This window comes from Odontomachus brunneus, unplaced genomic scaffold (genome assembly GCF_010583005.1).
Source record: "Odontomachus brunneus isolate Ranch 3 - 2012 unplaced genomic scaffold, Obru_v1 Obru_scaffold_015, whole genome shotgun sequence".
In the NCBI taxonomy this organism is placed as follows: Eukaryota; Metazoa; Arthropoda; class Insecta; order Hymenoptera; family Formicidae; genus Odontomachus; species Odontomachus brunneus.
In genome coordinates this window covers 458,013-481,593 of record NW_022639465.1, presented here as the reverse complement: position 1 = coordinate 481,593, position 23,581 = coordinate 458,013, and the positions used below count along the sequence as shown (strand labels likewise).

General features: G+C 35.0%; 4 protein-coding genes and 1 long non-coding RNA gene across 13 annotated transcripts; 3 read left to right on the top strand and 2 right to left on the bottom strand.

The window, feature by feature from the left end:
• The first annotated feature begins 694 nt into the window (after positions 1-694).
• Positions 695-2,091, top strand: LOC116841297. Its single transcript, XR_004377534.1, has 4 exons — positions 695-885; positions 980-1,293; positions 1,522-1,691; positions 1,941-2,091. It is a non-coding gene; the product is annotated as an uncharacterized LOC116841297 (long non-coding RNA).
• Positions 2,032-6,268, bottom strand: LOC116841292 (U3 small nucleolar RNA-associated protein 6 homolog). Its single transcript, XM_032809057.1, has 10 exons — positions 6,178-6,268; positions 4,909-5,020; positions 4,707-4,833; positions 4,476-4,613; positions 4,215-4,405; positions 3,901-4,134; positions 3,278-3,620; positions 3,024-3,194; positions 2,782-2,956; positions 2,032-2,569 (listed from the first exon to the last, which is right to left on the bottom strand). Exons 2-10 carry the CDS (start codon positions 4,998-5,000, stop codon positions 2,229-2,231), a joined length of 1,812 nt encoding a protein of 603 aa, XP_032664948.1. The 5' UTR covers positions 5,001-5,020; positions 6,178-6,268; the 3' UTR covers positions 2,032-2,228.
• Positions 6,269-8,383: 2,115 nt separating this feature from the next.
• On the top strand, positions 8,384-16,748 carry LOC116841293 (U3 small nucleolar RNA-associated protein 6 homolog). Of its 2 annotated transcripts, XR_004377533.1 has the most exons (11): positions 8,384-8,559; positions 8,716-8,818; positions 8,928-9,051; positions 9,159-9,296; positions 9,365-9,555; positions 9,642-9,875; positions 10,123-10,465; positions 10,573-10,743; positions 10,812-10,986; positions 11,087-13,665; positions 16,528-16,748. XR_004377533.1 is itself a non-coding variant. In XM_032809058.1 (10 exons), the coding sequence occupies exons 2-10, from the start codon at positions 8,736-8,738 to the stop codon at positions 11,419-11,421; spliced, it is 1,794 nt and encodes a 597-aa protein (XP_032664949.1). In that variant the 5' UTR covers positions 8,384-8,559; positions 8,716-8,735; the 3' UTR covers positions 11,422-13,794. The 2 variants fall into 2 exon arrangements, 1 of the variants encoding a protein (XP_032664949.1); XM_032809058.1 differs by lacking the exon at positions 16,528-16,748 and having other exon boundaries at positions 11,087-13,794.
• LOC116841294 (tektin-B1) lies at positions 9,682-17,153 on the bottom strand. 2 transcript variants are annotated; one of them, XM_032809059.1, is made up of 7 exons: positions 16,907-17,153; positions 15,829-16,089; positions 14,102-14,266; positions 13,808-14,030; positions 13,420-13,643; positions 11,606-11,829; positions 9,682-9,829 (listed from the first exon to the last, which is right to left on the bottom strand). In XM_032809059.1, the coding sequence occupies exons 1-6, from the start codon at positions 17,113-17,115 to the stop codon at positions 11,628-11,630; spliced, it is 1,284 nt and encodes a 427-aa protein (XP_032664950.1). In that variant the 5' UTR covers positions 17,116-17,153; the 3' UTR covers positions 9,682-9,829; positions 11,606-11,627. The 2 variants fall into 2 exon arrangements, with proteins under 2 accessions (XP_032664950.1, XP_032664952.1); XM_032809061.1 differs by lacking the exons at positions 9,682-9,829; positions 15,829-16,089 and having other exon boundaries at positions 11,593-11,829.
• On the top strand, positions 11,386-22,652 carry LOC116841295 (probable chromo domain-containing protein LHP1). 7 transcript variants are annotated; one of them, XM_032809062.1, is made up of 5 exons: positions 11,386-11,520; positions 17,895-18,349; positions 19,920-20,154; positions 20,235-20,562; positions 21,728-22,652. In XM_032809062.1, the coding sequence occupies exons 1-5, from the start codon at positions 11,508-11,510 to the stop codon at positions 21,753-21,755; spliced, it is 1,059 nt and encodes a 352-aa protein (XP_032664953.1). In that variant the 5' UTR covers positions 11,386-11,507; the 3' UTR covers positions 21,756-22,652. The 7 variants fall into 7 exon arrangements, with proteins under 7 accessions (XP_032664953.1, XP_032664959.1, XP_032664958.1 ...); XM_032809068.1 differs by having other exon boundaries at positions 19,920-20,127; positions 20,238-20,562; positions 21,728-21,842; XM_032809067.1 differs by having other exon boundaries at positions 19,920-20,127; positions 21,728-21,842.
• The last annotated feature ends 929 nt before the right edge of the window (positions 22,653-23,581 follow it).

Genomic DNA, 23,581 nt, shown 5'->3' with positions numbered 1-23,581 from the left:
GACGAGGGATCCAGCTTTTACCAGAAAAATGGCAAAAAGTTGTCGAAAAAGATGGCAATTATTTTGATTGATGTTCCATTGAAACATATGAAAATAATAATCCAAGTAAAAAAACGGGATGAATTAATGTAACTTCCTAATATTTTCAATATATAATAAAAGTATTAATTTTATAATTTATAAATATTATATTTTTATTTATATATATTATATTTATTATATTTATTTATTTATTTTGATGTTTTATTGTTATGTGTACAGGTCTATGAATAATAATGAAATACATTCAATATTTTTATGAAACTGCATTTTTGTAATTATCATTTACTTAGATTTTACAGATTTTTATCGACAAATTTGCCCACAGGAGATTATCATATAATGAAATTTCCTAGTTTACAAAATCTTAGGACTAATGATAATATTTAATATTATCTTGTCGGTATCTCTGTTCTCTAATTATGCATCGACAAGACAAATGCACTCTCAAGAGGTTTGTTTTCTATTACTGAACTGGCTGCACTAGTTTTCTCTCATCTTTCTTCACCAAATTTTATCTGTATATTTGTTTCTTTTTAAGTTCCGAAAGTGTACACGAATTCAGCAATAGAAAACAGATCCAAGATAGAGCTATTACTGCGAAACTTGTGGACAAGCGAAAGTCCTCATTCAATGCGCGTGCGCAAGAGAAGTTTATTTAACAACACTCTTCACGTGAGGGAAGGGACTCACTAGAAAACTGTAGTGTGTTGAAAAGCCGAAAAAGATTATAGGCTGGACAGAGAGAGAGATTCGTTAAATTTGAAAAAGACAATTTGAGAGACAACATTGCGCTAAGTGCAACCGAGTGAGAATATTGCAATAAAAGTTGAATATTTAGTGTCTGTACGCATTTAATTGAATAGTTATTTAACATATAGAGGACTTGTGAGTTTTTTACACCATTTCATACTGGATTAATTCTCAAAATTCTTTATAGTTTATAGAAAAACCTAGAAAATGGCGGAATTTGTAGAAAAATGTTGCGAAGATATGATTTCCGAGTTGGAGCAAATGAAAAGAATCAAACTGTTTAATAAAAATGAGATTCGTTAAGCCAAAACACATAAATGATATGCATATAAATTCTATTGAACGTCGCACTAATCAATAGTTTCATGCCTCAGAGCTATTACTCAAAAGTATAAAGAGTTTGAATACAAAATTCAACATTACACAAAGTGTAAGAAGGACTATGAACAATACATACACTATAAAATGAATCTTTTGGCATTGATCAAGCAGCGAAGACATGTAAGCAACTCAGATGTTTTGACTTTAAAGAAGATTATGTTTAAGAAAATTACAAAATCACATATAGTAACATTGATACATTTTACTTCTCAGAAATATGGAAACTTAAAAAAGAAGTCTGATATTGATTATGCTATAGCAAATAAAATTGATAATTTATATAAAAATGCAATATTCAAATTTCAAGATTTTTCATTATGGATTGACTATTTTAAATTTTGCAAACAGATAATAAGTAATGAAACCAAGGGGCCAAAGACAGGCTTGCAATCAAAACAGAGAGAGAGAACGCCATCTTTATTTATGATGTCAAAAGCGAGAGAATACACGCTAAAAATTCTTGCAAAATGCGTAAAAATAAAGATATATCTTTTGAAGTGACACTTGAAATCAATTGAGTAGATATATCAAATAGTTCAAACGTTTTTCCTTTTGTTCTAACAATCAATAAATAACTGTAAAATTAACACGATAAAATTACGAGAAAATGTAAATTAAAAAGTAGATTGCATGTCACACACCCACACACACATTATTTGAATGGTAATCGTTTGTTAGAGCAAAAGGAAAGTTTAGAATATTTTACAGATATGTTTAATTGACTGCTTAAGCATTATTTTTTTAGTATATTTCGACGTACTTTGCAGGGATTTTGAGTATATACTTTCTCACTTCTGACGTCATCAATCAAGAGTTCCGCGGAGAGGAGCCAGAAGCTTTAACCAACCAACATACAAATATTCTTCTCAATATATTTACTTTATATATTTACTTTTATATATTTTTTTACTTCTTATTTACACCTTAAATTAACTAATAATAATTAATAATAATTTATGCATCATTCTTTCTTCATCTGTATTAAAAATACTTCTTTCTTGACTGTTGTTCAACCTCCAAATTATTTCGTCTACAAAGCATTAAAAGATCTTAGATCAGGATATATGTTCCATTTGTGATTGATTAATTTTGATTAGAACGTGATCCTCGATGAAAGAAGACGTCAGACTGCCATCCAGTTCTTTTAACGCTCTCTCGTATATTTGACCGGCTTTCCACGGCTCGCCGTGCTTATTCTCGAAATTGATGTAATCCATCCAGACAGACTTGTCGTTTTTGCCGAATAAATGCGTCGCCAGCTCGTGAGGTCGTCGTGCATGCTTCAAAGAGATCTCTGGCTGCATAACTTCGAGCGACACCATTTTTTTATAGCATTCCAGTGAAAAGGGCGCTTGCAGGCACAGGCTGTCGTACGCTTTACGAGCCGCGTGTATACCTGGAATAATAATTAATAATGGAAAAATGTATTAAAATGAAACATATATAAAAATATTAATTATAGTTATAATATTAATTATAATATATAATTGTAATTATATTATTAATATCGGTCAGTTAATTACATATAATATTATATATTATAATGTTGAAACTAAAAATCGCAAAATAAAAAATGATTAAACAGAAAAAATATATTAACTTCATTACTTTTTGTTGATGCAAGCCACTCGATATAATAAGGCTTTATATCTCTGGCAATAAGCGGATGTATTTGTAAAGCGGCTTGAAACACCTCTTCGGTTTTCTTTGGGTTTGTAGTTTGTTCATGCAGAATCCACATTTTCCATAGAGGTAGTGCCTTCTCCCCCAATATTCTAGTCGCCTGCAAAATTTATGATCTCTTATATAATCCACTAATTGAGTATTAATTAATATCGTGATCTATCCACCTTCGGACATATTGCTGCCGCTTCTTCGTCTTGTTTCGAAAGCAGCAAGTGCTTCATTCGTGCATGCCAAAGGATCACGCTGTTTGGTACAGCATCGGTAACTTTGCATATAAACTGATACAGTCTTTCCCGCGAGTCCTCGTCGTCTATTTTGAGACTTAGCATATCAATCTATAAAAGTAAAAATTATTGTTTGCACGCGCTATATATTACGTTGAAGCCGAACAATAATTTCACGAGATTGCATTACAAACCCAATATATGTAATATTTTTCTTTCAACTTCTTCGCCCGATGAGCCTGTGCCAAGGCGGTCTTCAGGAGTTTTCTTTTGAAATTAGGTAACGACTCTAGATCTTTATTGATATTCAATAAGCATTCTATGTAGAGTGACCACATCTCCTCAGTTTCAATGTTCTGCAAGGCTAGTTGATAGACCTTGCTACAAGAGATAATGCGACTCCTTTGCGAGGATTGCTCGGAACTGTCCAGTTCTATCGATATGTCAATGAGATCAGGTTGTACCAAGCCATCCAACTCACGATGCGCAATCTTGTCCCATATTAAAGGTTCGTGAGGATAATTTTGAATCATGTCGCTGTAATTGTAAAAACCAAGGTTTATCTCTTAGATTTTGGACTCAAGCAACATTGCAGTTAAATTTCTTGTCATTTTTTTGTCTATTCAATGATTCCAAAAGAGAACTTTACAATTAAAACTGTCACTGATTGCTAAAAAAACTAAACTTTTCTAAATTGTCAATAACTAAAAAGATTCAATATAATTTGGTTTTACTCTATGCACTACTAGGAACATAGTAACATTGAAAAGAATTGATATGAAAACAAAACTACAATATTCTCTCTATATACTCATACCAAGTAATTTTCTTCTGCAATTTTTCTGTGTTGTCATATTCTTCAGTAATAGTAAGTAACTGAATTATGAACTTGATGTCACGAATATGCTCTGAAGCTTGCTGATATATCAGATATGCCTTGTCCAATGACAACGGCACCTCTCTGTCCTCTGCTGCTGACTCTGAATCATCTTCCTGATCCTCAGTTTTTGCAGCGTCATTAGATGGAGATACGTAATCATCCAACTCAAATCTAGATGAAGTAGATACAATTAGACCATGATATTAAAAAGCTGCAAAATAGATAGGCCAAAGTGATATTCTTTCTGTTACCTAAAAGCATCCATATATAATAATGGTGAATCTGGATGTATGTGTAAACCACTAAATATATATTGACAAGCCTTCTGCTTGTTATTGTTTTCCTCTAGTTCCCAACATGCTGCTATGTGCCAGCACTTTGGTTTATTTCCATGTATTTGTAACATTCTGCCTAACATATGGCTGATGTTGCTGCGAAAACGCTGAAACATTTATGTTATATCATGTGAACACAGTCAAACAGTAGAAAAATCTATTGGTTTCATTACTTACTATCTGTTTGCAAAATTTCAAGTAGTCAACCCATAATGAAAGATCTTGAAATTTAAATATTGCATTTTTATATAAATTATCAATTTTATTTGCTATAGCATAATCAATATCCGACTTCTTTTTTAAGTTTCCATATTTCTGAAAAGTAAAATGTATCAATGTTACTATATGTAATTTTGAAATTTTCTTAAACATAATCTTCTTTAAAGTCAAAACATCTGAGTTGCTTACATGTCTTCGCTGCTTGATCAATGCCAAGAGATTCATTTTATAGTGTATGTATTGTTCATAGTCCTTCTTGCACTTTGTATGACGTTGAACTTTGTATTCAAACTCTTTGTATTTTCTAGCAATAGCCCTGAGGCATGAAACTAATGATTAGTGCGATGTTCAATAGAATCTGTATGCATGTCATTTACATGTTTTGGCTTACCGAATCTCATTTTTATTAAATAGTTTGATTCTTTCCATTTGTTCCAGCTCGGGGATCATATCCTCGCAACGTTTTTCCACAAATTCCGCCATTTTTTAGATTTTTCTATAAACTATAAAGAATTTTGAGAATTAATCCAGTATAAAATGGTATAAGACTCACAAGTCCTTTATATGTTAAATAATTATTCAATTAAATGCATACAAACACTAAATATTCAACTTTAGTAATTATTAAGTTTACAGACCTTTACTAAATCCTTTACTAAAACCTTTAAGTTTACACCTCCGATTTTGATGAAAATATACTTAATCAACGCGTTTTTTAAAAGCAAATAATTTTTCTATTAAGAAAAATTGTCGCTTTCTACTGTGAAGCAAGATATGAATTGACAAAGTTGATTACTGTTAATATTCTCTGTAGCAACATGCAAAAATATGCAAATGTGAAATATGTGTATACTTATAATGCATTGTTTACATTTCTATGAATATATCTATTAAATCTTTGCCTTACTAAATAAATGAGTCTACAGTATACTAAAAATTGTTAATACCGAAAAGATTACCGATAAGACCCTTACACAAGGAAGAATGTTTTACTAAATCTTCATCTTCGGGGACGAAGTCCCCCTGATTTGATAAAAATAATATTCTAAAAAAAAGAGAAAAATGTACCTTAGTGTGTTAAGTATGTGTTGTTTTTGCGTGTGATTCATGTTTTACCTTGTGTAGAAGTCTTGCTAATCTTTTCAGCATCTATTTTAGCATATAGTAGACTCATATATTTAATAAGATTGTAGACTCATTTATTTAGTAAGGCGAAGATTTAATAGATATATTCTCTGTGGCAACATGCAAAAATATGCAAATGTGAAATATGTGTGTACTTATAATGCATTGCTTACATTTCTATGAACATGTCCCTTGACCCCCCTTGACCAGGGGTTTCGCCCTCTGAACCTTCAGTTTATCCTTTGCAAATGTTTGAATAATGCTAATATCTCAATAACGCTTTGTTACTTATGCATGTTCAAATATATTTCTTAATGCGCGCATTATTTATATGCACATGTGACTACGAAGCATATACATGACGCTGTTTGTCGTCGGTGTAACAGTTTTCCTAACCTTAACAGTGATCAACTTTATCAATTAATATCTCGCTTCACAGAAAGCGACAATTTTTTCCTAATAGTTCTTTGTCTTTAAAAAATGTATCGATTGAGTATATTTTCATCAAAATCGAAGGTGAGGTCTGTAAACTTACCTCAACTTTTACCATACACTCTCTCTCGGATGCACTCAGCGCAATGATTAGTCTGTTCTTTTCAGCTGCACCAGGGTCGGCTCTTATGGAGAAAAAATGACCAGCATTAGTGGCGCTCCCTGAGATCATATATATGTATACACTAGAGATGCCCGATTCTTAATTGATTCTTTCCCTAACAAATTTAGGGAAAAAGGGTTGTTCGTGCTGCTTGCGTGTTTCATACTTTTCGTTGGTTACCAGACAAAATCCATAAAAAAAGAAGGGACAATGTTGGCCATCTTAAATGTCTCTAGGTTCCATAAATTCATTTCTGAAAGTTAATATCACTGTTAAGCCCGTATCAGACTACGACTGCCGATTCTCAATGGACCAATCACAGTGAGGCGCCGAGTCGGCAGTCGTAGTCGACAGTCGGGTCGGCCTGTGCAGTCGGTAGTCTGATACGGGCTTTAGGAGTATGTATAGAGGTGTAAAAGTTTCCTTGTGCCGTGCGTGGTCAGCTGTGTGCCGCTGTCATTAAGTGAGTGACAGTTCGTCCAAGTGTTAGGTTAAGAAGTTAATATACAGTATTAAGGGTCATCTAATATAATAATAATTATTATTATATTATTGTAATTAATTTTATTATTTTATTATTTTATTTTTTGTTTATGTGTTACATTCATTCTAAAAAAATAATATATAACATGAAGAAATGTTATAAGCAAACATGAAAATATTTATAATCTATTATTTTACTCGCTTTAATTATGCTCTATGCAAATACGCTGGGTGGAATTAATACATATACTATAGTAAAACTAACTCAACTCGAATCAACTCTGGATATTTCGGAAGCATCTATGGCCCAACACCCAACAAAGAAATTACTAGATTATTTTTATCTTACCATATAAATACTACAAATACGCACACTTACTTTTCACGTTTTAGCCTACACGGTTGATGGCTAAAACGTGAAAAATAATACTATCATTATGCGCAAATATGTAAATTGTAATATTACGCATGCGTATTCCACAATTCAAAACAATGTGGACAACTGCTTCAGTAAATTTTACTTTGTATAGTTGTATATTTTTTTAAAATTGAAATTATATGATAAAGAATTTTGCATAAAATATACAAAGAAAAGATTATAACAGTATATTATGCATTATAAATACAGATGCGCATTAAATAAAACAAATTTATAATAATTATTACAAATATTTAGAAATTGCTCATTTTTTACGATTTCATGCTAGGGAAAAAAGTTATATGATCGATAGTAAAATTAAACTCACGTGAAAAGATTCATGATTGATGCCCCGAGCTGCACTGATGAACTGGTGCAATAAGTTAAAATGAGACAAGTATATGGCTGAGTTCCCACTTGGCGCGCGTCGCGTCTCTTTCGCAGACCAATCAAATCGTTCTATTTTATTGCCTAACTTTACGACAAATAAAATAGGACGATTTGATTAGTCCGCAAAGGACAATGCGACACGTGACGCGCTAAGTGGGAGTGCACCCTATGTTTTCTCACTCTTATTGCACCAGTTCAGCAGTGCAGCTGAAAAGAACAGGGGCCTTATTCTCGAAAAATATCGCATACGATATTTCTATGAAAATTATAGTTTATGTTACGTATGTCTAGGTATAGCTTCCGGAGTTTATGTTACGTATATTATAGCTTTATATATTATAGTTTTACGAAATATCGTATACGATATTTTTCAAGAATACGGCCCCAGACCATATATTTCAGTGATTCTGCATTATATAAAGCCAGCGGCATACGATGTTTTCGTGCTGGATTGCTTGCTGGATGGAAATACTCTGTTCTGATTGGTGCATTTCTGAAGACGGATCAATTAGAATAGAGTATTTCCATCCAGCAAGCAATCCAGCACGAAAACAAGCATCATGTGCCGCATGCTTTAGAGCTGCGTTCCTTTTGGGCGCTCACGCGCTTATAACGGTATCTTTACATGGGAGCATCGAGCGTTAAAGCGGTAGCCAATCAACGTGCCACTTTCCGCAAGAACTATAAGTATACTTCTGGGACCTGATACGTTGATTGGCTAACGTGTTAACGCTCGACGATGAAACGCTCCCATGTATTAGCACCTTACGCATCACTCTATCTTTCTTCTGCATCTAATGAGCGATAAAGATAGAATGGCGCTTACAGTGCATGAGCGCCCAAAAGGAACGCAGTCTAAATTGAGTCTGCTTAATGCGGCCATCGCAAGTGCGATGGACCAACTGATCGGTTTGATACAGACTTTATTCGAGGCTTTCTAGTAGTCAGCAGCATACATATATATATGTGTGTATCACGCATTGCCTGCACCTTACTACGGAGGCACGAACAAAGATAGAGAACAGTGCTAGGTACTTGCTTTCTGTCTCTTTCTACCAGATCTTCACTAATCTTCGCTGCTAAGCATTGGATACGCTCTCGGCGTATTCTTATGTTTATGGGGTTTTACACATTTTTATGAATTTTATATTCTTTCTTATAAAGTAATTTTAAAATATTTTTTATAGTTTACGAGGAAACTTAAAAAATGGCGGAGAAGCGTTCTGAGGATACGATTCCCGAGCTAGAACAAATGGAAAGAATCAAACTCTTTGATAAAAATGAGATTCGGTAAGCTAAAATAACAGATAAATTGTATATTGTTCGTCGCAATGAAGTATTTGATATTCAAGCGATTAATATTTCAGAATATATCAAATCACACAATTTAATATTTCAGGGCTATTGCCAAGAAACTGAACGAATTTGAATACAAAATTCGTCACTCAAAGTGCAAAGAAGCCTATGTGGAATATATACATTATGAGATGGATCTCCTGAAATTAATTAAACAGCGAAGGGATGTAAGTAATTTTATATATATATGTGTAGTATTTTATTATAAAAATTGTATTAAAAAATTACAAAATAATATTACATATATATTGTAATATTGATATATTTTTCTCAGAAATACGGCATCACTCAAAAGAAGTTAGATATTGATTTTGCTATAGCGAATAAAATGAATAACTTATATAAAGATGCAATATCAAAATTTCAAGATATTAGATTTTGGATTGCCTATATAAAATTTTGCAAACATGTAGTAAGTAACAGAATTAATATATTTTTGCTATCATGCTGTATTGACACAATATAACATAAGTTTCTTAGCATTTTCACAGCAATATCAGTAATATGATAGGCAGAATGTTACAAGTACATAGGGATGAGCCGAAATGCTGGCAGATAGCAGCTTGTTGGGAGCTGGAGGAGAACAACAACAAGCAGAATGCACGGCAGTGTCTTCTCAGAGGTTTACTCATTCATCCAGATTCGCAATTGCTGTATATTGAAGCTTTTAAGTAATAACAACAAAATATCTGTTTTCATAATCTACTTTGCAACTTTACAATATTGTTATCTGACTGCATCTATTGGTTTCATGTAGACTTGAGTTAAATGATTATGTATCTGTGTCTAACAACACAGAAAATGCTGAGAACCAGGAGGATAATTCAGCATCCACAGTGGACGATAACGAGATGCCATTGCCATTGAAGAGGGCATATGTAATATATCAGCAGGCTATTGAACGTGTTAACGACATCAAATTCATAATTGAACTTCTTAAAATCACTGAAAAGTATGACAACACCGAGAAATTACAAAAGAAAATTATTAGGTAAAAGTATATATATAATGATATGTTATAGAATTACTATAATATATATAATACAGTTTTAAAACTTATGAGAATATATATATATATATATATATATATATATATATATATATATATATATATATCTTATAACTATATTTTATAACTATATCATATACATAAACATTAAATATTTTTCCTTTGTTAATAACATGAACTTTGGCTTAGAAGCGTCGTAGAAGGTAAACATCATGATTTATAATTATAGTGATATGATTCGAGAGTATGCTCACGAAGCTTTAATGTGGGACAAAATGGCGGACCGCGAGTTACAGGGTCTGGTGCAGCCTGGTGTCACCAACACACCAATGGAGCTGGACAATTCTGAACAGGCCTCGTTGAGGGATCGTATCACTTCTTGCAATAAAGTTTACCAAACGGCCGTGAAAAAAATTAAGACTGAGGAGATGTGGTCGCTTTATATAAAACGTTTACTGGATATCAATAAAGATTTACAATCATTGCCTAATTTCAAGAGGAAACTGCTAAGGACCGCTTTAGCGCAGGCTCATCAGGCGAAGAAGCTGAAGGAGGAATATTATTCAGATTGGGTTTGGAACTCAATATTGTATAATTGTTGTTCGCAAGGGTGAACGGCAGTACGCTATATTTGATGTAACTCGTAACACATGTGAGAAAGAACCGTTTTATCTCACAGATCAAAATGCTAAGCGCCGAAACGGGCGATGAGAACGCGCAGAAGAGACTGAATCAAGTTCTATGCGGAGCGACTGACGCGGTGCCAAGCAGCGTGAGTCTTTGGCAAGAGCGAATGAGACATTTGTTGCTCTCGGGACAAGAGAAAGAAGCGGCCGCGATATATCCAAAGGTAAATAAATCGCGACATTAGTTGATATTCGATCAGCGGTTTATACAGAAGACTGTGGGTCGCTACAGGCGACAGAAATATTAGGGGAGAAAGCTCTACCTCTGTGGAGAATGCGGATTCTGCATGTGCAAACGAAGAACTCGGAGAGAACCGAGGAAGCATTCCAAGCCGCTTTGCAAGCGCATCCACTCATCGCCCGAGATATAAAGCCTACTTATATCGAGTGGCTTGTCTTAACAAAAAGTAAGTCCAATTAATATATACGCACGTATACTATAATATCTTTTTTATTCCATCATTAAAATGGGACATATTTCAATTGAATATATTAATTTTATGTTAGGCATTCGCGCGGCTCGCAAAGCATACGACAGCTTGTGCTTGCAGTCGCCCTTCTCGCTCAAATTTCACAAAAAAATGGCGTCACTTGAAATCATGCAGCCGGATGTTTCGTTGAAGCATGCGCGACGGCCTCACGAGTTGGCGACGCATCAGTTTGGCAACCACGACAAGTCTGTCTGGATGGACTATATCAAGTTCGAGATGAAGTACGGCGATCCGAAGAAAGTTTGCGAGATACACGCAAGAGCGCTAAAAAACCTGGAACGCAATCTCACGTATTCTTTCATCGGGGATTACGATCGAATTATCTCCAATCCTGATTCTATGAACAGTTAATCGTGAACCGTGTTTATTGTGCGCAATGTGCATTACCGCATGCTGGTACGTGGCATGTTATACTGAAGACGGAAACGTGACATGATATGCCGAAACGAGGTGAGAAACGAGAGCAATAATCGACTGCATGTGGAAAATTAAAACGCGAGGACGATCCTTATAATTATCTTAATGAGTGCATTACTTTGGATTGTCGCGCGCTGGACTTAAGATTCCAGTGGCAGCTCTTTTTCCATGCGCGTTAACACGATGTTACGGTCGGTTTCGTTAGACAAACGCGCCCTGTCGCCTGTCTTCAGTATTGACCTCGAGTCCAAGCACATGATGTCGATGTTCATGGAGTGCTGTTTGTCGTCCAGATCATGATCGATACGCGTAAGCAAAGATTCCAGGCTGTTGTAGCTCGTTCTGGAAAAAAACAAATTTACTGTCAAGTTCATTAATTTGAAGTGAAAGGCTTGTATCAACAGCGTTAATTGAAACTTGTCTCATGTGAAACACTCGGACTTATATTCAGAGTTAGACTCAAGTTTTCAAGTTAAATCGTGTAATATACGCGACGTTATATTTGTAAGCGCGATTCAGCTAAAAAACTCATATCTAACTCTAACCCTAGTAGCACAGTTTATTGAGGGAATATTGGCTATAAATTGGATCCCAATATATTCAATATTGGCCCAGTATTGTAAAGTGGACGTCTTGTATTTTATAGCCAATGTAGAATTCCGAATATTAATAATTCGTTTGTTATTAATACTGGCTACATATGTTGGCTCAATGTATGCCAATGTAACCAATGCAAATGAACTGTACTATTAGGGGAAGGAGAAGGTACATTCAAATTTGAAAATTTTATTTAGAACAAGTTTCAAATATAATTATTAGTGCAGGCACGCTCGAGAATATACCTACGCTAAAAAAAATATCTAGAGTTTATCACTGAATTTCTATCTTTTTGCCACGAGATGTCGATCATGTATGTTTTCTCCTAGTATGAACTCGTGAAAAGTGAAAAGTTTCACGTGAACTCAATCTTATTAATCGTGCAATTTATTCTCGTATTATGAGATCATGAAGAGTGAATAATTTTACAATATTTGAAGGCGATTATGTATCTTTCTTTCCAATGTAAACTTGTGAAAAGTGAACATTTTTATATGTTTTTAAGGTTAAATTTTTCACGAATTCATGCTAGAGGAAAGATTCATGATCGAGTTCAAGTTTTCAAGGCTTGAAAATGTTTACATGACTTTTACTTGTCACATTTCCATTCTAGAAAAAAATTATGGGATTGCTGCTCTGAAACTTGTCTCATGTGAGATGTTTACATTTTTACTCAGAATTAGGTCGAAATTTTTCAGTTGCATTGTGATATATGTAACATTTATATTTCTCTGCATCTGTAAACGCAATTTAGCTGAAAAATTTGCAACTAATTCTAAATTCAAATTTGAGAATCTTACTTGAAACAAGTTTCAAGTAATGATTATTAATACAGATCTTAGGTTCGTATTAAGAGTTGTCACCTAAAAACTTGTCTCATATGAAATAGAGGAGACTGAAGCTAATTTTAATTAGGATAAATTATAACAATGCTTCTATTTCATAAAGAAACAGAAATAGAACTCATGACGAGAATTTTTTGTCTTTAAAGCATTATTCTATTTTTGTTCCTTTATGAAATAGAAGCATAATTATTATTTGTCCTTGTTAACAGTAGTCCCGGTTTCCCTTACTCGCATTTTCATCCAGGATTAAGTTCAATTTTTTTAGTTGTTATGATATATGTGACATTTATATTTGTAATAACAATTTAACTAAAAAGTTCTTATCTAATTTTGAATTTAAATCTAAATATTTTATTTGAGACCCAAATTTAAATTTGAATATTTTACTCGAGTTTTAGGTGATAATTATTAATACGGGTCTTAAGACGTGCGACTAAGTAGTAGATGAATAGTACGACAAAAGAATTATCATTGCGACGTTCTTTCGTACTTTGCACTCTCGATAGCTCCATTCAAGTTTTCCTTGGTCTGTTTCAATTGCAGAACCTCACTCCACAAACCAGTTTCAACATCATCCTTACAGAGCTCGTATCCGGGTCGATAAGCGCGATTTTCTAAACGCGTCTGTGCACACTTCACCACGTCTATTTTGCTCGTCAACGCCCCTTCCAGCCGAGTTATTTCCTTCTTCAACACCTCCATTTCCTTCTGCACCTATCCAGATCGAGGAACATAGGTGAGAAAGTTCTTTTTCTGTTATATTTAAAAATGCTTGTTCCTGATTATATTTTTATTTATATTTTAATACGCTGTTTTACTCCTCTCTTATTGAGATTTATTAAAATAAAAGCGAAAAAACGATCAATCTAGCGCGATACTTTGAGCTTCTGCCAGTCCAATTCATTTCTGGCCTTTTGCGTCTGATAGATCCTCTTTCTCAAAGTATAATCTGTCGCATCTTGTTGAGCTCTAATGTCATTCCACGAGTGTTCTCGCATTACGCGCGTAGTCTCACGGAAACTGTAAGAGTCGCTCAACTTATCATCGGCTAATGCTTTAATACCACGACATCGGTCCAACCAAGTCGTGTAAGTGATCGAGCTGTCGAGATGGAGAAAATAAGTTAAATCTATTGCAAGTCGACGTGTATCTAGAATGGAACTCGACTTTACTGCGTTTTCTCGCCAATCGGTTTGTAACTTATGTTCGCACAAGTGCGATCCAACTCGAGATTTTCTTTGTCTATTTTGATTGTCTCATTCTTGTCCTGTGTGTCCACACTCAGGTCAAACTTGACGCTTTCTAAACTGTTCAGCTTCTCCCACGCGGTTTGTACTCTGAAATTCGAAAAAAGGAACTGATTCCTTGTTTTATCTATCGTTCTTAGACTTGTATTAACAGTTGTTACCTGAAGCTTGACTCACATGAAGTGTTCAGATATTTATTCATAGTTGAAACCAAACTCGGGGAAAAAGTTCATACATGGATTTTGTCCATATATAGTTATAAATGATTGTACATACATAATTTATATATCTCCACATTGAAAAGTATACTGTTGTGAAGATACAATTGAAGTAAATGCTTATTTTTGTAGTAATGTCGATTGTCCATGATGTCGATGTTTAATTAAATCACAAATTATGTTTTTCTTTTTTCATTCAACAATATTTGTTTTACGTATAGACATATATAATTAGATGTGGTCATATATAAGATCATAAATATGTAGATAAGAAAAATTCATATATAATTATATATAATTATCATCATATATAATCATAATTATATATATTCTATAATTATATATATTTTTATATGATTATATAAACTTTTTTCCCGAGAGCTTTTCAATTGAATTATAATATATATTACTTTTATTTTTGTAGTCACGATTTAACTAAATCTAATTCTGAATTCAAATCTGAGTTCCATATTAAGACGATACTAGACATCAACATGATGCAATTTTCGTTTTTTCTCTTTTTCTAATTGGATACATCAAATTGAAAATACTTTTACAGGGTGAAAGTATAAACGTTAATGAGTGGTTGATACTAAATAGTCGCATAAAATTAACAAAAATTTGTTATTTTTACCGTTTATTTATAAAAAAAATTTTGTTGATTTTATGCAATTGTTTAGCATTCATTAACGTTTGTAGTTCAAGCCTGTAAAAGCATTTTCAATTTGATACATCCAATTAGAAGAAAAGAGAAAACTACGAAACTGTATGTCGATATATATCGATATCCAGCATCGCCTTAAGAGATTGCCGAAATGACGAATTCCAAAAATATCAATAGAAATTTGTTACTAATATAATGATATTATCTTTTTCGTATTTCTGTTCATCTTATATAAATGTGTGCTACTTTGTTTCATGCTGGCAGAAAACATAACCACGCGTAAACAGAAATTTTTTTGCAAACTTTTCATATATCTTTAAGCTTCTAAATTCAATTGTAAAGATACAGAAATGTTCCTTGAATTTTTTGCTAGCGGAGCAAACATATGTATACACACACACAATATATACACGATATATACAAGCTGTAGAACTTTTGTATCAAGTAAATATTGACGTAAACTAAGTTCGTGAACTGAATATGTGGCAAAAAATTTTAGAGTCACCTTAGTCGTTACTTGAAGTTCTTCTCAAATGAAATACTCAGATTTGAGTTCATAGTTAGATAAAAGTCGAATTGCGATCACAGATATAATGTCATATATATCATACAATTTAATTGAAAAAATTGGATCTAATTTTAAATAAAAATCTGAGAATCTCATACACAGGAAACAACCTTCATGTAACGACTATTGATACAGGTCTGAGTATCTCACTTGAGACGCGTTTCAAGTAATAACTATTATTACAAGCATTAATCTTCATCACCTTTTGGTCAAGGCGTCTTTAATATTTGCGACCATGCAAAGTTCCTTTTTTAGCTGAATATCGGTCTCGTCGTACGTAAGTTCGGTTCTCCTACGACGGTCCCTCGTCGAGATACATTCGCTGACTACTTGAAGAAGATTGCTCATGTTCTCTATTTCTCTTTCTGCGTTAGTCTTCTCGTCGCTCAGTGAATGTATCTCGAATAGTAACTGTTGCGTCAAGTCCTCAAGATCGTTTTTCCATTTTGACAATTCTGTGACTCTATAGAAAGAAAAAAAAAAACAAAAATATTGATGATGAATGTTCAGATATCAGATTTAGACTCAAAATATCACACCTCACACAGTTTAAGATGTGTTGTAGGAAAGATAGATGAAGTGATGTCTAGCAAGGAGTAAGGGGTTCTCGAAATGTTATAAAATGAAATTTAAAGTTTTTTTTCTTTTTTAAGTCATCATAAATTAATGTTGCTAACGGTGGAAAATTGACGTATGTCGTGTTAAAATGCTGTTCACTTTCTAACCAGACAAAGCCATTTTTTAGAGAATGATTATTGTGTTTTCGACAAAAATATTTTATTCGTAAAATCTTTCGTTTTATGCTAAACTAATAAGAGTGATTGATGAGTCTACTAAAAATATTCTAACTTCATTAAAAGTGAAGACTTTGTAAAGACCAGCAAACACTATCTGTCAGCAGACTCTCTCCAACAGCACAAATCTTCCAAGGACATCCTAAAGATGTTCAGGGGACATTCTAGTGTTCTAAAAACGTCCATAGGATATCCATAGAATATCGTGTGTTATCTAGGTCTGACGATAAAATACGAGCTGAATGCGGACGCAGATGGTTATGGTTTTGGTATGGGATTTTGATCAAACCGCTGCCAATCTGCGCGTATTTTGCTATTAATTTGCTTACTAGGATGTTATCTCTTTTCCCTCTGAATATTTACAAAATTAATTATAGCTCTGCTCATACAAAAAAGATCGATTTAGTTCGGTGCAAAGTTATTGACAGCATTTTTGTATTCTTTTTAGTTCTACTAAACTTCAATGATCGTACTGATAAGACCCACCTATCCGCCAGTCGATCATTATTTATATTAATGTCCCACTTGGTCCTTACGTCCGTCTCAAGACGCACAGATTTGCTGAAGTCGCGTAGTCTATGAGCTTCGGATCTCTGAGCGTCTGAGGATTGTCGAAGCTCCCATTGCGTAGCATACCAATCGGGCAGACTGATGTGAGGCAAAGGTTTCTCATAAGTACTCACGAATTTAGCCATATTGACGAGAAAAAGTTAAAATTAACGGGACGAATCAGAAGAAGAAAGAGAAGAGAAGGACTTATATCAAATAAGTTTCGATTGTAGACACGTTGCCAGGACAACGAGGAATAGAAGGATGAGTGTAATTGGTACTGACCGATCCCGTAAGTGTGAATTAAGATCAGGTAAAACGTTTCATGAAAGAACCTGAAGAAATTTTTAATTTTTTTGTTTAAAAGAATTCACGCGCAAATGTAAGATGTGATTAACTTCCAAACTTTTCTCTCTACGCTGTTATCTTCTAGGGTCTCTACAAAGGCAGGCAGGGCAGGGACAGTAATAGGTTTAAGTTTCTTATCATCATCTGAACATTGGAATTAATTGCGTCATCGATGATAAACATCAGACATTTTCAGCCATTTAATGTTATTCGCCAGCAAATTCAAACTGGCCACTGCTTCCGTCATATCGTGCCCAAGGTGATGTTTGCGTGGTAACAACTACGATAACGATAGCGACCTCAGCGCCACCTAATACTGAAGAGATGTTTACAGAAATCGTCGTGAATCAAAATAACGATAATAAGCCGAAAAATTAATGAAGGGATCGACTAAAAAGTGCATATAAATTCGAAACGGGCGATAAATCTGAATGCAAGAGCCAGCAGGGATGTATTTTGATCGATCGGTTGAGGCCACATCGTCATTTCACCCACGTTACCCACAGGAAAACCTGTAGGTGGCGCGTACAGCTACTGAACACATTTCAACGTAAGAATTTTGACGACCCTCATTTAGGTGATCGAAGACCCAGACAGCATATTGTTGCGGGGTTGCGCGGAGTATACAGTGGAGTGCGTGGTACTATGCGTCGACTCAGCATGCGGAACAAGCGTAGAAAATCAGAGACGATGAGCGGTAGCGAGTCGGAGGAAAATGGCGGCAACGTCGACAACGGCAAAGACGAGACGCAGAAGACCGCCGCCGCCGGCAGGAATAATCACAACGCTACGTCCGAGACGGCTACGAGCCCTGCTATGCGAAAGTCCGCCATGAAGAGGCGCTCGCGCGGCACAGCGCAGCAGAAGCACGCGGATAACAGCGGCGATGTGAAGGACGAGCTGAAGGAGGAGCTGGAGGAACGGGAGAACGGTGAGAAGACGAAGCCATCGCCAAACAAGCGCAAGAGGAAGGAGGACCAGAAGGCATCCACCTCGGCGCGCGAGGAGACCGGCGAGGAAAATGAGTACGAGGTATAGTGCCGTTGCTGTTTCGTCCCTTTGTGATTAAAACGTCACAACGCTGAGAGAGCTGCGCGGCTTTGGTCCCGCTCAGCGTCGCGTCGACTTGCGATACGCAAAATGCCGCCGCCGCCGCCGCTGCCGCCGCGCGCGCGCCGCGTGATCGGTTGGAAGATATCGTTCGACTCTTCCATGTGTTTTTCCGCGGCATATGCGATCGGCGTATTCTCATATCTGTCTGATTACGTTGTGTTTTTCGAGTTCTCGTACTCTCTGCGCGAAGCGAAAGTCGTGCACAGTGACGATCATTATACAGCGGGCATACGTCGTCATATTCAGTACATACCATCTTCTCTCTGTATCTCTCTCTCTCTCCCCTCTTTCTCTCTTTGTCTTTTGACGCTATGACGCCGCTGCGCGGGAAGGCGCGTATCGCGCGCCAGAAATTGTACCAAGAGAGAAATACTTGGAGATTTCATTGCGGGATATAAAGTTTACTCGTGGAAATTAACTTTTTTCACAGAAATAATTTTATAAATAATTCATAAAAATTATTTTTTCAAAGAAATAAACTTTTTTTCACATAAACTTTTTTTTTACATAAATAAACTTTACATCCCACAAATCAATTTTCGAGTATTTTTTTCACTGTAAAACAATAATATGAGCCACTAAGGATTCTTTTTTTAATTATCTGAGATTGTGTGTGTGTGTGTGGTATAACGAAAATGTAAACATTCGGTGATTAATCACTGACGTCGGTAAATGATCATTTTCATTAAATCAGTTTTATTGTATTTTGTAACCATATAAACGTTAATAATGTCGCAAGTTAAATATGGTTAGTCAACTGATTGAAAATTGTATTAGCTGCATTCAGCAAAAAAAAAACTATTTTGCTAAGATCAGCGAATCTGACTGGTGCGTGTTCTTAGATTCAGTCAGGGTTGAGAATATACAGCAATCATAAGATTCACAAGTTTTACAACTGTGGCAAAGAGCTTCCTCTGCTTTTTTGTGATGAATTTTGTTACGTATTTAGTAATAAACATTGAACCTGGTTCTTTTTTAAAGAACTTTTTGAACTGCAGCAGGTATAATCACATTGTAAAGTAACTTCACTTGATGCTGCAAGTGCTTAAAAATGTCTTACAGATCAATTATAGTCATTCTTTGCGTGCTCCAAAGTGTTTGTGGCTTCACATAGATGTTCTTTGTTATTTTTTTTTAATAATTCTTAAACCAGATGTAGTAGCTTTTAGTTTTATATCCAAAACCGTGGCGGAATTTTCTGCTACAAAATTTTCTACTGCTACTGGGAGTCAGAATTTTTCCTAAGCTTTGAGCGAGCTGATTCTTTCAGACTCCAAAGCAGTGCGGGAAACGATTTTTGTCAGAAATTATAGACTTTAAAGTATAAAACTAAAAGCTCTACGATATCGTATCGTAGACTCGGCTCTAGAAGATTTATTTTGAATATGGAATGTGAGATTCGTGGAGGAAGAGTCTTTGCAGCCAACTGCATGCCAACTTCAACACTGTCAAATATATATCCTGCCAGATACACGGATCTTGCTTTCAGGTGGACATGATCGTCGGCCATCGTACCATTAAAGGTCGTCGACAATTTCTGATACGGTGGAAGGGTTACAGTAACGCTTCTGACTCTTGGGAAAATGAGAAGGATCTAAGTTGTCCCAAGTTGATAGAGGAGTTTCTGGCGAGTGAGAAAGAAAGCAAACCGGCAAAAACAAAGACGACCAAAACTGACAAATCTAAAAAAGCTAGAGGTAGTTCTAAGAAACAAACGGAACATGGCACGTTATTTTTTACTGGTTTTGCTTGCACGGTCGTATTTGTTGCGCCTGTATTTTCAACGTGAATGATTCTTTTCCAGAAGATTTGGATGTCACAGAGGAACCAAAAGAAAAAGAGAGCTTAAAAGAATTTGAGGTGGAGAGAATTATCGAGGTACACTTTAAGAAAAATGGCAAAAGGGAATTCTTGATCAGATGGAAGGGGTTCAGTGCGACAGACGACACATGGGAGCCAGAGGAGAATCTCAATTGCCCAGAACTGATCAACAAGTTTATGCAAAAACTCGAGAAAATGAAGACCGCGGACTTACGGGAACTCAGGACGAATCGGGCACACACTAAACGGTACACCTTATCGACACGCGACTCTGGGAGAAGATTATCTCGACGTCACATGGACAAGCAAAGGTAATCTTCTGCTTTATTGTGCTTTAATTCTTGAGGTTCCTGATTGCTCGTCGCGGCCATCTTGATTGATGACGTCAGTCGCGAGAAAATGTACGTTCTAAATGCTTGCAACATGTTGAAATGGACATTTATAAAGTCGTACGATCGAATAGATTTGTAAAATAGTCCGAACGCGTTTCTTTTGCTCTGAAAATCGATAAACGACTGCGAAGTTAACGCGACGATCATAAGGGGAAAGGTTGAAAGTGCAGGTGTATTACGTTAATTTTACGATAATTTATATTGATTACAGCAAAAAAATAAATTTTCAGGCAGTCCTGCAGATCAGATTGATCAATTGCATTTTATAGATGCCCATTTCAACATATTTTGCAAGAATTTTGAGCGTGTATTTTCTCGCTTCTGATGTCATCAGTCGACTTCCGCGACGAGTGACTAAGAGCCTTATGGCTTTAGCACACAGAACGTGAAAACTCATGTCACGCGGCAAGAAGTGACGCGGTAGCCAATCCTCCATCTTTTATCGGAATACGGCACGTTGATTGGCTACCACGTCATTGGCGTTGCCGCACGGCAAATGTTCCCGCATTCTGTATGTGTATGTGTGTATGTAGAAGCCATTAAAGTTTGGTACATGGAACTACGTTACTAGTTTTAAGTAAATTTACACTTATTTTTAACATATATTTCAACATAAAAATATTTGTGTAATGTAGATTTATTAAATATTAAATATATATTTATTTGATATTTTAAAAATTTATAAATTGTTAAAATTTTTACAAAGTTTAGATGGTCCGACGAAATTGTCGTGAAATAATGGTTCGATGTGGATCAAGTATTAACTCTTAGACTGTGGATGGCTCACGTGTGTAGCCTCTTCAGTGAAGGTCTTCACTGCTGCGGACAGCGTCTTGGAACGTTTGACGATCAACTCTCACTGCGTGTGGACAGCGCCTGAAAGCATCTGACACTCACCATTAACTATGTATGGAAGTAAATCTTGACGACTAGCACTAACTCCGCGTTGCACAGAACGATCGTCTTGTCGCTGAGCAACTCGCAGTCTAAGGGTTAATGCAGGAGCGTTGATATAAATGTATATCTCGGAAATATCAATGTATATCCTTTGTAAGAGAAAAAAGAAATTTTGTATTCTTTGTAGGGCAACCTACCACGAATGCGACGAATGAGGAAGCACATCGTCACACGCGGTCCCAGTATCTTTATTCTATTCAAAGAATTTACTTTCTACATATAGTCCGTAGTTTTACAAGAAAGAAAGAGAAAGAATGGAAGGCGTTTTAAGGATGAAAACAAAAAAGAATATATCAAAAACGTGAATAAGTTACGATATACGATACTAAAAACTATGAATATATGATGTGCATATACTCCATTTGAGGAGTGAACGCGTCCAGGAATGAGAAGAAAGGGTGATTGGTCTATATACGCATTTTGCTGTCTGCTTTAGATACTTTTTTTTTTCGTTTAAAAGAAAACTTCATTATTGCGCACGAACTTTTTCAACGTAATACTATTCCCCGTAAAGAAAGAGAGAAAAGGGGTGCAGGGGAAGGGAATAAAAATAATTTTGTTTCTACTTCTGTAAAATATTACAGCAGTCGAGAGGAACGATTTCCAGAGCCGTACTTACCTTTTTTCGGATAAGTACAAAAACGAATGAATTTTTGACGGCTATTATAATGAAATTATTGTTATAAGTAATATTTGTATCCAATTTAACAGGCGCGACAGTATGATCCCAATGTAGTTATACATAATAGTCCAGAAGGATTGGTAGGATCTAATTTTTTTTCTCTGTGTCACCGTTTATTGCGGTACAGCGAATGCGTAGTGCATTAGGTAGATAAGCATGTGCGTAGTATCATAGACGAGTACGGTCCTGGTAATGTTTTTATTCGCGCAAAGTAATACAGCAAATAATGTGCACAGAAAAGTATAACAAGTAATTTTATTCAAGATATAATTGTATCCCATTGATATCATTTCATGTGTGAAACAACTAGCGTATTCGCCTGTCAGGGAAAAAAAAACGACAAAAATAAATACTTGAACTTTACGTGAAACTACTGAATCCTCATCAGCTTACTTTAACTTTATAGCTATACATTCTGGGCCGTGTTCCAAAGCTCTACTATGGGCCGGTTGTTTTAACTTGGTAAGTTAACTGGTAGTTGAATTATATGTCTGTCTTTGTTTAAGTTGAAGCAGAAACAAAGACGGAGAAAGATACTTTGAAAAGGTATTTTTGTCGCAGCTTCTTTGGATATATTCAATTTTATATTAGCTTGCGCTGTAACCGTGACATTTACATTTTCTGAATTGAAGTAACATTTTTCAGCATTTTTTATTTGCTGTGTTAATTTATTACTAATTATCAATGTGTTGTAAGATGCACACAAAGTATAAATGAGCTAAAAGTGGTGTGTGCAAGCTAAATAATCAAAAGTACTGTAATTTTTTTTCTTAGTAAAAATTAATACACTAATAATAAATTATTTCTTTCCGGAAAGATTTCGACGACAATAAATAAAAAAAAATTAATATACGAATAATTAAAATATAATGCAAAGAATATATTATAGTATAGAAAAATATAACTTGATTTGATACTGTGGAGAATTATTCCAAACTATTGATACAACTGCTTATACTCTAACTAAAATAGATTATTTTAGATATCTCTGTATGTATTATATTTATATTTTATGAAAAACTAAATAAGTTTGAGAAGAAATTTATTGATACAATATTTTCGTTCTGTATTATTAATACATACATACTCAATGATTGAATGTCCAAGCAGCATAAAGCTTGTATCACACTGGTGATTGAAGATTGCAACTTGATCAATTGGAACAAAGCAAGCCAAGATTGAAGCTCGTTGATTCGTCAAAATCTAATCTTCAATCATTAATTATCAATTGCTAGTGTGATTTGGCCTTAAGATATTGGGCAAATGTAGAATCTATAGCAACCAACCATTGGCCAACTA